General features: G+C 37.4%; 1 protein-coding gene across 1 annotated transcript in view; it reads left to right on the top strand.

Annotated features, from left to right (window-relative positions):
• The window catches only part of NEK5 (NIMA related kinase 5), a 65059-nt gene that overhangs the window by 18285 nt on the left and 31237 nt on the right, over positions 1–15537 (top strand). The window contains 8 exon segments of the mRNA XM_082434403.1: positions 4711–4808; positions 6852–6935; positions 7024–7094; positions 8047–8133; positions 10012–10066; positions 11333–11533; positions 11611–11692; positions 13427–13560. Coding sequence (XP_082290529.1) covers positions 4711–4808; positions 6852–6935; positions 7024–7094; positions 8047–8133; positions 10012–10066; positions 11333–11533; positions 11611–11692; positions 13427–13560 — 812 coding nt within the window.

Genomic DNA, 15537 nt, shown 5'->3' with positions numbered 1-15537 from the left:
GCCCTAGAGGGTGCCATGCACTTCCTTTTTGGAGTATTCTTTTTTTCTCCTTTCTGCATTTTAAAATATTATGCATGCTTAAGACTAAACACAAATCCCACCCCCAAACCTAAAGTGATCTCTCTCTGGGACTTCCCGGGGGGTCCAGTGGTTAAGGCTCTGTGCTTCCACTGCAGGGGGCGTGGGTTTGATCCCTGGTCGGGGAACTGAGATCCTGCATGCCACGTGGCGTGGCCACCCCAACCTGACAAATGTAATTAAAACTAAATATAAAAAAAATAAAGTGATCTCTCTCGCCTCTGCTCTGAGCACTTCCGAACTCTTACTGGCCGTTTCACTTGTGTGGCATTTGTAATAAGCTGTGTTATAACGTTAGTGTATATTCTTTATTTCCCTCGGTGAGATTGGAAGTTCTGTGAGGACAAGGATTGTTTCTTATGCCTTTTCCCCTTCCTAAAGTGCTTAATTTTTTTAAAGAGATGGAAAATTTGAGAGCACAAATGACCTTTCCAAGCAGTTCTAACCCCATTAAATATGAAATTAACAGTGGCTAGTGGGGGAAAAAAACATATTAAGAGCCAAATGATGCTCATCGACCTGAATAGTTCCTTCAAGATGGTTCGGCCATGATTAATCCTGAATCAGTCAATGAATTTCTTCCACTGAAAGCCCGTGTGAGGCTGAGTGAGTTAGATGTTGGTGGAAGGGAAGTAAAATGAGCCCTTTTCCCTTAGTTTCTTTCCTCTGATTTCCCCATGGTTTTGAAATTGCCATCCCTTCATTGCTGCGGCAGCCCTTTCAATGACTGAGCTAAGACAAGTATTAATTCTCCCAAAAGGAATACATTCCTGAAAGTAACTGATCTCTAGGTAATCAGGGTATGTCAGGAAACATCTCAAAACCCTTCCTGCAAGAATATACAATGGAGAAAAGACACTCTCTTCAATAAGTGGTACTTGGGAAAACTGGACAGCTACATGTAAAAGAATGAAATTAGAACACTCCCTAACACCATACACAAAAATAAACTCAAAATGGATTAAAGACCTAATGTAAGGCCAGACACTATAAAACTCTTAGAGGAAAACATAGGCAGAACATGCTGACATAAATCGCAGCAAGATCTTTATTGATCCACTTCCTAGAGTAATGAAAATAAAACCAAAAATAAACAAATGGGACCTAATTAAATGTAAAAGCTTTTGCACAGCAAAGGAAACCCTAAACAAAATGAAAAGACAATCCTCAGAATGGGCGATAGTATTTGCAAATGAAGCGACCGACAAGGGATTAATCTCCAAAATATACAAACAGCTCATGTAGCTCAATATCAAAAAAACAACCCAATCAAAAAATGGGCAGAAGATCTAAATAGACATTCCTCCAAAGAAGACATACAAATGGCCAAAAAGCACATGAAAAGATGCTCAACGTCACTAATTATTAGAGAAATGCAAATCAAAACTACAATGAGGTATCACCTCACACTGGTCAGAATGGCCATCATAAAAAATTTACAAGCTAAATGCTGGAGAGGGTGTGGAGAAAAGGGAACCCTCCTACACTGTTGGTGGGAATGTGTAAATCGGTGCAGCCACTGTGGAGAACAGTATGGAAGTTCCTTACTGGCACAGCTACCATATGATCTAGCAATCCCACTCCTGGGCATATATCCAGAGAAAACCATAATTTGAAAAGATACATGCACCCCAATGTTCATTGCAGCACTGTTTACAATAGCCAGGACATGGAAGCAACCTAAATGTCCATTGACAAAGGAATGGTTAAAGAAGATGTGGTACATATATACACTGGAATATTACTCAGCCATAAAAAAGAATGAAATAATGCCATTTGTAGCAACATGGATGGACCTAGAGATTATCATACTAAGTGAAATAAGTCAGACAGAGAAAGACAAATATCATATGATATCTCTCATATGTGGAATCTAAAATAATGGTATAAATGAACTTATTTACAAAACAGAAATAGAGTCACAGATGTAGAAAACAAACTTATGGTTACCGAGAGGGAAAGAGGGGGGAGAGATAAATTGGGAGATTGGGATTGACACACACTACTATATATAAAATAGATAACCAATAAGGACCTACTGTATAGCACAGGGAACTCTACTCAGTACCCTGTAATGGCCTATATAGGAAAAGAATCTAAAAAAGAGTGGATATATGTATATGTATAACTGATTCACTTTGCTGTATACCTGAAACTAACATAACATTGTAAATCAACTATACTCCAGTAAAAAAAATTTTAAAACCCAACAAAACAAACAAAAAAACAAAAAAACAAAACCCTTCTTGGACTCTCTGGTCTATCCTTCATGGCCTCTTGTTCTCTCTGCCTGTGTGTGTGCAGACTTCTGTTGTAGCTCTACTCTCGTATATTGACTGATGCCCTGTCTAGACTGTCACCTCCTTATTCAGGAAGGATAGCTTATTTGCTTCTTATTCCTAGCACAGTGTTCCTTAGCATGTCTTCAATAAAAGTTTGTTGATGAGTGAATGGATCTGTCCCTTTAAGAGGGGAGGTGGACCAATGGAAGTGTTCTGTGAAAGAAGCACTCAGTTTGTGAATGAGAAGCAACCAAGGGCAGATGCTGTCAGGTTACCGATAGTGCCTTTAAAGTTGGCTTAAGCCAACCTAAGTGCCCGTCAACAGATGAATGGATATAGAAGATGTGGCATATATATACAATGGAACATTATTCAGCCATAAAAAGAAATGAAATTGAGTTATTTGTAGTGAGGTGGATGGACCTAGAGTCTGTCATACAGAGTGAAGTAAGTCAGAAAGAGAAAAACAAATACTGTATGCTAACACATATATATGGAATCTAAAAAAAAAAATGGTTCTGATGAACCTAGGGGCAGGACAGGAATAAAGATGCAGACAGAGAGAATGGACTTGAGGACACGGGGAGAGGGAAGGGTAAGCTGGGATGAAGTGAGAGAGTAGCATCGACATATATACACTACCAAATGTAAAATAGATAGCTAGTGGGAAGCAGCCGCATAGCACAGGGAGATCAGCTCTGTGCTTTGTGACCACCTAGAGGGGTGGGGTAGGGAGGGTGGGAGGGAGGGAGACGCCAGAGGGAGGGGATATGGGGATATATGTGTATGTATAGCTGATTCAGTTTGTTATACAGCAGAAACTAACACACCATTGTAAAGCAATTATACTCCAATAAAGATGTAAAAAAAATAATAAAGTTGGCTTAAGCTACTTGGAAGAAAGAGGTAGCAAATGATAGATATTTGGCAAGAGATTCCGACATTGAATGAATACTTAATAATTACAGGGCAAAATACTAGAAAGTTTAACACTTGCTGATAAGCCTGATTTTGTGCGATCATTTTGTGTTCCTTAGATGTTTTTATGAAACCACTCCATAAACCTTTATTAAGCCCCTTCCATGTGCCAGGTACAGGGAATACAAAAGTACTAAGTATGGAGTCTGTCTTCAGGGAACCCGCAAACTAGTGGGAGAAACAAACAAGTTAGTAGAAGCCCTTATTCTAACAAGAACCCATCTGGTAGTTGTTTGGTTAAAGAAAAAAGCTGATTAAGCAGGAAATCATACAAACTTATTTTAATCTATAAATACACAATCATTTGCCAAACTTCTGATGTAAGACCAAGGCCTTGTCTTTGATTCTGAGTCCACCGATTGGAGTTCGGAATATTCTTTCTTACATAGGGCTCCCCCAACCCCCAATTTATAATTTCCAATTTCTTTTCTTTAGAGTGGAGTAAGAATTTACAGATACTCTCTGTGCACAGTCTTTTGAAAGCTTCCCCGTTATTTTCCACTCGTTCCACCTAACATTTAGGTCAGTGACTTTTTTTTTTTTTAGCTACTCACTTTTACTGAGTCCTCCACGGGATTCGATGTAGTTTTTATAGAAATAATCACATCTTCCTTTTCCCATTCATCTTTCATCAGTTGATGTAGTAATTATAATAGCAAGTATAATTGGCATAAACAAATTTGGGAATGAACACAATGATCTTGGTAAGAATCAGTGGGAGCAGAGGTACCTGGGCATAGGTGAGTCCAGAAGCCACCAGGGTAACCTTGAGCGGGCAGCGGTGATGAAGAGTGCCCATCAATCTAGTGAGTAGGTCAGGCAGAGGTCAGTTAGAAGTATGTCTACTGTACTCAACAACATGGTTGAATAAGGCCCATACAAATAAAAGTTTATGTCCAAATTCAAGGGTGTATTAATTCTTCCTGAGGTGTTGAAAAAGATTCACAGATGCTTTTTTATTGCAGATTTCCAACCTCCTGCAGGAATGTATTAAAAATAATTGCTGACATTTATTGAACTCTCATTATGTGCAGGTATTGTTCTAAGTATGTTACATGGATTAAACCATTGAAAAGATTAAATGAGGAAAGATAAAACAATCCCAAGAGGAGCTTCTATATTATTATCTCCATCTTACAGATGAAATAACGAGGCACAGAGAAATTAAAATAATTTGCCCAGAGTCACAGAGCTAAGAAATTTAAGTGGTGAAGTGGGATTAGAGCCCAATCCATCTTGATTCTACAGCCAGAGTTTTAAACTATTATGTACTGCATTTTTCTGTTATATTCTCCACCTTCTAGAACTTAAAGGCAAATAATTAGTAAATATTTGAAACCCATCCAGCACCGAATGATGCCTTTTCTTATAGAGAACAACAGGCTGTTTATTGTGATGGAGTACTGTGATGGAGGGGATCTCATGAAAAGGATCAAAAGACAACGGGGAGTGTTACTTAGTGAAGATCAGGTAAAAACTCTTCTAATTTGCCTTTTAATTTATATTGGGGGATTAAATTTATAATGTCATAAGTAATAGATTGTGTTTATATGAAGCATGCTTTGTGGAAGAGAAATTCAAACTATAAAATAATGGATCAGTATTCTTGATAGGTCTAGCCTAGAACATGTTTGCAATTGAACTTAAATTGAATCTCTTTTTTTTTTTGAATCTCTTTTTGAGAGTGAACTTTGCTTGAGAAAGAACCGTGTCTTATTTTTGGACAATCTCATGTAGGATGCCTCTGAGATAAATCTTCATGGCGGAAAAAAAAAGTGAAAGTAGATGTTCCTTAGCCATTTAAAATGTGATGTATTTATAGCTTCACTTTTCTTCCTTTTATCGTTGGGTACTCTGTTTTAAAATAGCTATCCCACTTTGCTAGGGAGGATAGAAGCTCTTCTTAGCAGTGGCTATTTACCTTCATTGGCTATTAAGAGAGAGGAGAGAGAAGGTGAAGAATAATGGCCTCAGGTCCCATTTTCTCTTTGCACAAACACATTTTTCTTCTATAGTCTGAGCTCCCTTTGATACCCTCTTGGGAGTTGTACTTGTGAAGGAGACAGGTGTGTGGGGTGGGGGCTGAAGAATTGGACTCAGGGCCTGTGCAATTGATGGGAAAGGCCACGGCCTCAGGCAGGGCACAGGAATGGCCTGCCATCTTTCTTTAGGGCATTTGTTTCTTCGTTCTCTTTTAGCATTTAAGAGCATCAGGCCCAAATAATTTCCTCCTAGAGTTAAATTGAATGTTGTGGGTTTCCCTGGTGGCGCAGTGCTTAAGAATCCGCCTGCCAGTGCAGGGGACACAGGTTCGAGCCCTGGTCCGGGAAGATCCCACATGCCGCGGAGCAACTAAGCCCGTGCACCGCAAGTACTGAGCCTGCACTCTAGAGCTCGCGAGCCACGACTACTGAGCCCGCGAGCCACGACTACTGAGCCCATGTGCCACAACTACTGAAGCCCGCACACCTAGAGCCCATGCTCCATAACAAGAGAAGCCACCGCAATGAGTGCACCGCAACGAAGAGTAGCCCCCGCTCACCGCAACTAGAGAAAGCCCGCACACAGCAACAAAGACCCAACGCAGCCAAAAAAAAAAAAAAATTGAATGTTGTGAATGTATGAATGATTAAAGAATCAGTACCTCTAACCTCTGTAAATTTAATCAAGCATTCTCCCTATGCTCATTTATATTATATATTAAATTCTATATTTATAGAAACCCTCCTTTCTTCCTATCTAGGTATTATTTTGCCACATTTAATAAAAATACTTTTCTCTACACAATCTTGAACTACAAAACTAAAAAACTAAAATTACAACTGAATCTTAGTGTCTGGAATGTAGCTTTTTTTTCCTATTGTTTTCCTCTCTCTGTATAATTTGGTGGACAAAGAATCATTGAAATTTTAGAATCATTTAAATAAATCTCTATAGGTATAGACACAGTTTAATAAAGAGGCTCATGGCCAGCTAGGAAAATCATATCTAAGAAATAAAATTAAACTTTAAAAAGTATAAAAGCAAAATATTTCTTAGTTTTATATTATATACTTGTATGTTATTTCATTAAAAATTTTAATAACCTCACAGATTCTCCACTTCTTCCTCTTTCTCTCTTTGCCCTTGACACCCTCCTTCCACTGAAAAGGAAAAAGCAGTGGCACTAGGGTTATCAGGAAACAGAGCTGCTTGTCTACTCTCCTGATGCAGTTAGCAACCCAATGTTAATAAAAAAGAAGATCATGACTTGCCTCCCTCTCTTCCTTGGTTCTGTTTATCTTTCTCTGTGTGTGGTGTTCCTTTTCATACCAACACATTTGGATTGCCTTTTCACACCTCCATGTTTCTAGCTGTAAAAAGAAAACAGTACGATAAGATGGTATACCTATTAGCTTCATTCATATAACCACACACACAAGTATATTATTCCTCTCTTCTTGTATGTTATCATGAAGACATTTCAGTGATCACCAGACTCCTCACCAGTTTTGTTTCATGTTCCCTCTACAGATTCTGAGTTGGTTTGTACAGATTTCTCTAGGACTGAAACATATTCATGACAGGAAGATCTTACACAGGGACATAAAAACACAGGTAACATCTCAGAGACAAAATCAAGACAGAACAGATCTTTTGTTTTCTTGAAATATCTCCAGCAACATAGCATTTCCTCCTCTTACAGAACATTTTTCTTAGCAAGAATGGAATGGTTGCAAAGCTTGGGGACTTTGGTATTGCAAGAGTCCTGAACAAGTAAGTACTTTTTAAAAACATTTTCTTTCTTATCATAACAGCCAAAATACGTATTTTTAGTTATCATGAATTAAGATATTAAGAGCTTGGTTTCCCAATAATTTTTGATAACTGTTTATATAAGTGTATTAAATCATTCAGATGCTACTTTGTCTGAGATTAAAATTTGCAGGTAGATAGGAGAAGGGTGGTGGCGATGTGTAGTGTGATATAAGCTGATCAAATGAGATGTGACTGAAATGCGTATAAAACTAGTGAGCGTTTTGTGAAACAGGCAAATTCACACGTGCTGGGGGGAATGTATTGATGCAGCTGTTTTGGAAGACAGTTTGGTGGTAATAAATATCAAGAGATTTTTAAATGTTCCATTTCTGAGAATTTATTCAAAGGGGATAATTTGAAATCTGGAATAACTTAGATGCCTAATAATTGGGAAATGGTCACATTTCATAAAACTTAGCACAGCATGTACCTGAATATTATAAAGCCACTAACATTTATGATTTGGAAGACTTCTTGATAATGTGAGAACAAACTTTGTTATATTAAGTAAAAAAAAAAAGGGAATTCTGAATTTTAAATATGCTATGATCACAGCTATGTGGAAAATATGCATGGAGAAAAGACAAGAAGGAAATACGTCAGAATTTTAACACTAGTTGTTTGGCGGTTTTAAGATTCTGAGTAAATTTTTTCTTCTTTGTTTACTTTTATGTTTTCCAAATTTTAAATCATGAGATTGCATTACTTTAGTCGTTGGAAAGAGGGAAGTCTTTACATGTGAGAGTTTTGCAATGTAGCAATGGTACCTCTTCGTGCAATCTTTAAGCCATAAAATGTTTTCTAATGTGTCGATTTTGGGGAGGTGAATTTTTCTTGCATGTATGTGTATGTCTTAAGCCCTTTCTTCAGTAATACAGTGTTATTTTATTATTTAATATAATTTTGCTAGTACCATGGAACTTGCTAGAACTTGTGTTGGAACGCCTTACTACTTGTCCCCAGAGATCTGTCAGAATAAACCCTACAACAATAAAACGTGAGTTGCTGACTTTTGGTTCGAAAGTCGCAGTAAAATCTGATGCATTCTTTCCTATGGTGCTTTTGTAATTTCATTTTCTTCACCTGTGAAATGAGGCTCCCAGTACTGTCTCTGACCACTTCAGTGTTCTCTGAAGGTTTTGAACTTATTTAGAAAGAAGACGTTTCTTTTGAAGATGCAAGTGATAGAAAGAATAACATTGAAAATCGCAGTCACTGTGATGTCCATCTGTGTATTTGATTCTCATGCTTTCTAAGCCCTGTTTAGCCTATTGCAGGAAAGTGCTGTAGATGGGTCAGAAGACGGTGAGGCTGGTGACTGAGCACGGGTTTAGCAGCCAGGAGTCCTAATATTGACTCAGTCGGCAATTTGTCCAAGTCAGTCCATATCTGCGGGCCTCAGTTCCCCTACCTGCAACAAAGAGAGCTGGTAATTGTTAAGGCATAGGTAGATAGGTAATTGTTAAGGCATCTTCCAGCTTTAAAATCAGCTAGCTTTTATGTATGTGGTACCAGAGCGTACCGTCAGGAGTAATATTAATATACACAGTGATAAAAGATGAAGATGAGGTAGTTTTTACTTCCATGGAAGGAGAAGGAAAATTTTTCACTTTTCAAAGCTGTCTGCCAGTTGAACCAGTTGGCTTTGCAGGAAGACTGAGTTTCTTTGTGGAGTTAATTGTCTGTTTGTTTAGGAAAATATCCAAGGGATGTTTGGCTGTTTGACTTTGAAAGAGAGGGCAAAGCCCTAAAAAAGAATGGTAAACATTTCTCCGCAGAGTGAAAGAGCAGGCAGTTTTTTGGAGACAGCCTCTGACTTAGAGAAGGGGTTTGGCCTCAAGCTGAGCAGGAATGCAGCTTGTGTAGCCGGGGTAGAAGGGCAGGCTGTCCAGAGCAGAGCACAGTGCAACAAAGAGAGACCCCTAGCTCCGTAGCATTGCTTTGTTTCCTTGTACTGCTTTTTAAGGATTTGAGTCAACATTTAAATTTGCTGGTCTGATGCTTTCAATAATTGGAAGATCCTAGCGGTAATTGTTACGAAACCAGATTCATTTGCCTGATGAACAGACAAGCCAAATGCTGAGGCCCCGAGGTTTGCAGCAGAGAAAGGGTTTACTCACAAGGCAGCCAAATGAGGAGACTGAAGTACAAGTCTTAGATCTGCCTCCCTGAAGGCGAGGGGCTTGAGATATTTATGTGTGGTCTTTGGCGTGGTCTTAGGCGTGGGGAAAGAGGATTGGAGGTAGGGAAGAGGTGAGGTAACTGGTGTTCTGTACAGACATATCTGAGTTACATCCTTCTTCATAGGATGCATGTTCAAAAATGGAGGTGTTTAGCATGATCAGAGAGTGGTGTTTTTGGCCCTCTGAGGTCAAAAGGTCATTCATTGGACACCTGCACAGGCCTAGTTTTAGCACATTTTTTTCAAGTTCATTGAGTACCAGATACTCTGGTCATCACTTAATCTAACTTTGGTTTTGTCAATAGCCTTGAGTAGAATATTCCTTTCCAAATCAACCAGATGTCACCCTTTGAATCAAACAAATCCATGTTTGAGTTCTGCCTTCCTCCTCCAAATTGCTCAAAATTCCACACATGTACACATTTTCTTCGAGCTCATCACATGAAGTAAATATTGAGCCATCAGATTCTAGCAAAGCTTGTATACCTTTTCTTTGCTAGGATTCTGACAAGCTACAAAATTTCCCTCTAGTCTTAGTAAGAGTAAGCATTGATAATGTACTGAAAGCATTTGTGGCAACTTGTCAACCTATATAAAATTGTAAAGATGCACAAATATAATGCACCGTAAAGATAAAGGTTTTCATTGAGAATTATTGATATTTCTTAACATGTCAACTCTTATCTTACCCAGGGATATTTGGTCTCTTGGCTGTGTCTTATATGAGCTCTGCACACTCAGACATCCTGTAAGTATATTAATCATCAGATTAATCTTGAACTATTGAAAACTATATAAATGCAATTAACCTCTTGAGAGGAAAAGGTTAATGTTTGGTTTTATTAGATTGTTAAAAATTATATGGACAAGCTATTAACAAGAATGATAGCTCCATATATACTGACATGGAAAGATATCCAAGCTATATTATAAAGTACAAAATCCAAGTTGGAGAATAGTACATGTAGCATATTTCCATAAAAATAAATTGTGTGTGAACATATCAATACATAATCAGCAAAGGGAAAAGGTGCATGGGGCGAAGATTGTCGGAAGCCAGGCACAAGCTTCCAAGAGCCTTTCCCAGTAGAGTCACACAGGATGCACTGATTTCTCCAGCAACAAGTTGTGACAATACATGTGAGATGTTATCTACCAGGGAAGCTCATTCGAGACCCAGTGTCCAGGGTTTTTGTTGTGACTGGTCATGTAGGCACCTCTGCCTAGCATGTGCCAAGCTTCTAGATTCCCAGGAAGAAAGCAGGTATTGAGCATAAACCATGTTGTTTGCACAGTGTGGGGAAAAAGAGAGCCACTCGGAATGTTTTGGGAATGGTGAGAACTCTCTTGAAATCCAAGTTCCCAGATGCCAGCCAATGGCCAATGTAAGCAGGCCTTTCTAAGGATAGCAGTCTTAGACCATCTATGTTAACTCTTTTGTACACAGCTGTCGTTTTGTTGTTACTGTTATTATTATTATCATTATTTTCAAATAGTAAGTGTCAGATAGTAAGTGTCTAACCCAAACCTGATGTGTAAATAATGATGATTTCATACAATGGAATGTTTTCTGGTTTATGAAGAATTTTTGAGGAAATGGTTTATGTTATGTTAATTTAAAAAGCAAGATGTAAAATTTCATATTGTTATGATCTCAACTTTGTAAAATAAACATTATTTTTAAAAAGACTAGAAGGAAATATACCTCTGGGTGGTGAAATTGTATGTATTTTTCCTGTTTATAATTTCCTATACTTTCCAGTTTTTTAGAATGAGTAAATATTTTGATAATAAGAAAAAAACTAAAAAAACCCTTGTTTTAAGTAGGACGACATTTCATTGAATAACCACCTACAGTATCTACTCATGAAAGATTAGTTGATGGAAACAATTCAGGGTAGACCATAGCGCTTCTCATTAAAGCTATATAACATTGTTTTGTTTCTTGATATTACTTTAAATACTAGCATTGAATTTTTCTCTGATTTAGTATCACCATTCCTTGTCTTTTCAGTTTGAGGGTAACAACTTACACCAGCTGGTTCTGAAGATTTGTCAAGCTCATGTTCCTCCAATATCTCCAAGGTTTTCCCATGACCTACAGTCCTTAATATACCAGCTCTTTGAAGTATCTCCCCGAGATCGACCATCCATTAGTTCCATTTTGAAAAGGCCCTTTTTAGAGAACCTTATCGCCAAATACTTGACTCCCGAGGTGAGTTTTGAGGCGATTCTGTTTGGATTTTGACAGAGATTTTTACTAGCAGGTCCTGACACACCGTTTGATTTTAGGTCATTCAGGAAGAATTCAATCACACCCTCAGACATAAAGCAAGATCGTCTGCTTCTCGACCTGCTGGGAAGGTGGTCCCAGGTAAGGATGATTTAACCGTGCAATCAAAAAACATTTATTATGTCTCACGCAATGATTTATAATATATGGCTGATAACTTTAGCAGAGAAATTCCTCCAAATATGTTGAACATGGACATTTAAAAAATATAAGCAGTATAAGCAGAAGAAAAATTATCTTGTCAAGTGGTGGCCTGGGGCGTGCCTGTATATCTAGTTTATGCATGACCTGGAGGATTCATCTCCTCTCTTCTCATCAGTCGGGAAAACTTGATGAAACAGTGGATGTGCTGATAATGAGATGCTCAAAGAGGTAGGATCTAAACTTAACTTTTGTGTAGGGAAGGGATAGAGAGTCAAAGAAGGTTCACAGACAGACATGAAATCATGAAATGAAGCTTATTTTTCTGAAATAGAGAGAATGGACTGGCGATTAAGAGTTCTCCTGCAGAGGCCTGTTGGAGCTGAAGTTAGGATCTCGGACCTAATTGGTAACAGTGGGAGAACGTTACTATGTGACCCCCAAAGAAAGCAGCTGATACTTTATGGTAATGATAAATGGAGAAGCAGTTGTAGTGGTGGTGTTACGAATCAGCTAATGAAGTACTGTGTGTGTGTGTGAAAGAGAGACAGACAGACAGACATTAAAGAGAAAAATTACTAATTCAATTGATATTGTGAAATAAGAGCAGCAAGATTTTTAGCCATAACCAAATGCCTCAACTTTAAGGATGAGGAGTAGAAAATCTCTCCAAGGAACAGTGATAGGGGAATATTATCCACTGTGATGGAGAAAATAAAGTGAGGAAAGTTATAAAGGGAAAGTGAATTAATGATTCTGCCATGTTTAATTTCGTTTGCCATCGTTATATATTAGTCGAGATTGAGCATGTTTAGAAAGTAGATAAGTAGAGGACGAGAGAAAGTGTATTGTCTACACTCCTAATATAGGACAGATAGGAAAACAAGAACACATTTTTTTTTTCTATTTATTTTTGGCTGCGTTGGGTCTTCGTTGCTGTGCGCTGGCTTTCTCTAGTTGCCGCGAGCGGGGACTGCTCCTCGTTGTGGTGCGCGGGCTTCTCACTGCAGTGGCTTCTCTTGCTGCAGAGCACGGGCTCTAGGCGCGAGGGCTTCAGTAGTTGTGGCGCGCGGGCTCTAGAGCGGAGGCTCAGTAGTTATGGCGCACGGGCTTAGTTGCTCCACGGAATGTGGTATCTTCCCAGACTAGGGATCAAACCTGCTTCCCCTGCACTGGCAGGCGGATTCTTAACCACTGCGCCACCAGGGAAGTCCCAAGAACACATTTTGAAGGTGACAAACACAAATATATTTGAAGACCTACTCATCCATTTCAAACAACAATGCAACATGAATGCTGTGGCCACATAACCCAAGCTCTGATGACTACATTTAATTACTTGTAATTAAATTAATTTAGTTAATAACTTAATTACTAAATATGCCATTAAGTCATGCATATTGTTTCCATAAATGTTAATTCCCCAATTTTTAAAAAGTAGTGTTATATATTACTAGAAATATGTAAAGGAACACTGGAAAAAATGGTTTCCTCCATTCAAAGAAAATGTGTAGTAATTTTCCATCAGCACTTCTCTCCATGGGTATAAATGTCTCTGGTTAAAGAGAACTTACTGTGTTATGAAATGCCCCTTATACTTATACTCTCACAAGCATAATATTAATGATGTGGAAATTTTTTAAAAATTAAGTTGTTTTATTTTGGTTAAATAAGATTTTAAAATACAGAAAGTGAGATTCCAGGGAAAGTGCCTGCCAAGATCAAGGATATCAGTGCCATTTAAAAGGAAGGACATATTATATAGAAATGAATGGAGACCGCCAGCTGGAGCCCAGAAGCCCATATCTGTAAGTCATGCTAAACTCTTCCTCTGTTTTTTTTAGTGGATGGCATATTCTACAGAACTACTTGCACATGTTCATGAGGTACAAGATCATTACTTGGGGGTTCACTAGTTTTGTACTTGTAATAAAATTCTGTAATGAACATTAAAGTGGTACTTCATGGGACAGCTTCAAGTTGTTATTTTTAACAATGCTGTATTTCCTTATAAATATTCTATACATTAGTTTTTGTTTTCTTTTTATAATTCAAATTCTTTTAATTTCTTTAAGTAAATAAGGTTTTTCTATATAGGACAAGTGAGTAGCATAGTGGCAGAAAACATGCATTTCATACTCTTAATTCTGATGTTATATATAATTGAGAAATTTTTATTATATAATCATTGATTTTTTTCCCCAGAGTTTCTTTATGCCAGTTATTTGAATCCACTTCAGCAGAATGTTGAATCTTTTAATTTATGCTAGTGAAATGCTTCTGGTACATAAAAATGGCTATTGTATTTTAATTGAAAAATTGTATTTTAAAAGAAGGCTCATGGTAAAAAAAAAAAAAAAAAAAGAAGGCTCATGGTATAAAGTATGTTGTGATTTAGGATACTCTGTAGCAAACCCTTTCAGAGACAAAAAAACCAAAAACAAACATCTAAAAGACTCAAGGATGGATGAAGTTATGAGAACACATTGACATTTTCTTAATCCTTTGAAAGTTTCTCCTAATGCAATGAAATGAACAGGTCTGCACAGGAGCCATCTCTGATGTTCTCATTACCGTTTGGGACTTCAGAGAAAATCCTAAAGAAGCTGTTTTTTCCTTCCAATACTTTTCTCTATTTCTAGCCATTTTTCAAGTAATTTGTAGTAACTTCTTTGGGTTGTACGTAGGCAAACATTGTAAAACTAAGAAAAAGACTTCGCACTTTAAAAGATTTTTAAAATAAATATACAATCTATGTTTAGACTGATAAGCCAAATTTTATACATTTACTTTAATATTTGAATAGAACTATATAAATGTGCCATTTTTGTAAGTTAAAGATGGTTAAATATCTACAATTCCATATGGTTCATATGTATATATATATGAGCCATATAGCATTAAAAAGAACAAAGAATGTAATGTGTTACTTCTTTACAGTGAGGAAATTTCAGTTTTAACCTCTTGTTTGGTTACTCATATTTCCAATTATAAGTTCCAGGCCTTTCCAAAGGTTTGACCTTCTTTTTTTCTTTTGTTAGCAACTGTTAAATGGACAGCATGGTCACCATAAATTGACCCTATTTTGCTATTTAGCAACAGGGTCTTGACTGGTTTTCATATGTTAATCTGGTCTGATTCTTGTCTTCCAGCTCAGTGGCCTCTACTAAGGAATGCTAAGATAAACATTTGTTTCTGGTTCTCCTCCTCTTATTCTGTTCTGGTTGGGAAGGGTGGTGAGGCTAGCTTGAGATGGTCATAAGCTGGTCACAACTGTTACATGACTTTTCTTGTGTTTACAGGAAGAATTGACTCTGAGTGATGCAGCATCTTTTTTCCTTCCAGTCATGTTGCCATTTTGTATTTAGCAAATTTATCAGAACCTAAACGTTTTGCAAATCCCCAAATCTGTGAGTTGCACAATAAAGTACAGTATTCTTCCATAAAGTCTAGTAAGGTGTAAATAAATTTATGAAAAATAAGAAATAATAATGCTGAGTTTAGTTTCAGATCTTGGGTTGGACAGATACTCACTCGCTAAGTACTTTTGATACACTAGCCATGAAGTATACATGATTCATATTCACACCTTAGCAAAATTATAAACTACTGCACTACAGTACTTAAGACTTCTAAAACATTTTTCAGTTTGAGGATTTGGGGATTCTAAGATTACTCAAAAACAAGTCTAGAGCAAAAACAAGATAGCTTCAATGCCTTGTCATAGCTATGGTCACTATCAAACTGTCAATTGTTATAGATTTTAATCATGTATTTTTAAAATA

The sequence above is a fragment of the Balaenoptera physalus genome (genome assembly GCF_965194825.1).
Source record: "Balaenoptera physalus genome assembly, chromosome: 18".
Lineage (NCBI taxonomy): Eukaryota > Metazoa > Chordata > Mammalia > Artiodactyla > Balaenopteridae > Balaenoptera > Balaenoptera physalus.
Note: the sequence above shows the minus strand (reverse complement) of the source record. Positions and strands in the feature narration are given on the sequence as shown.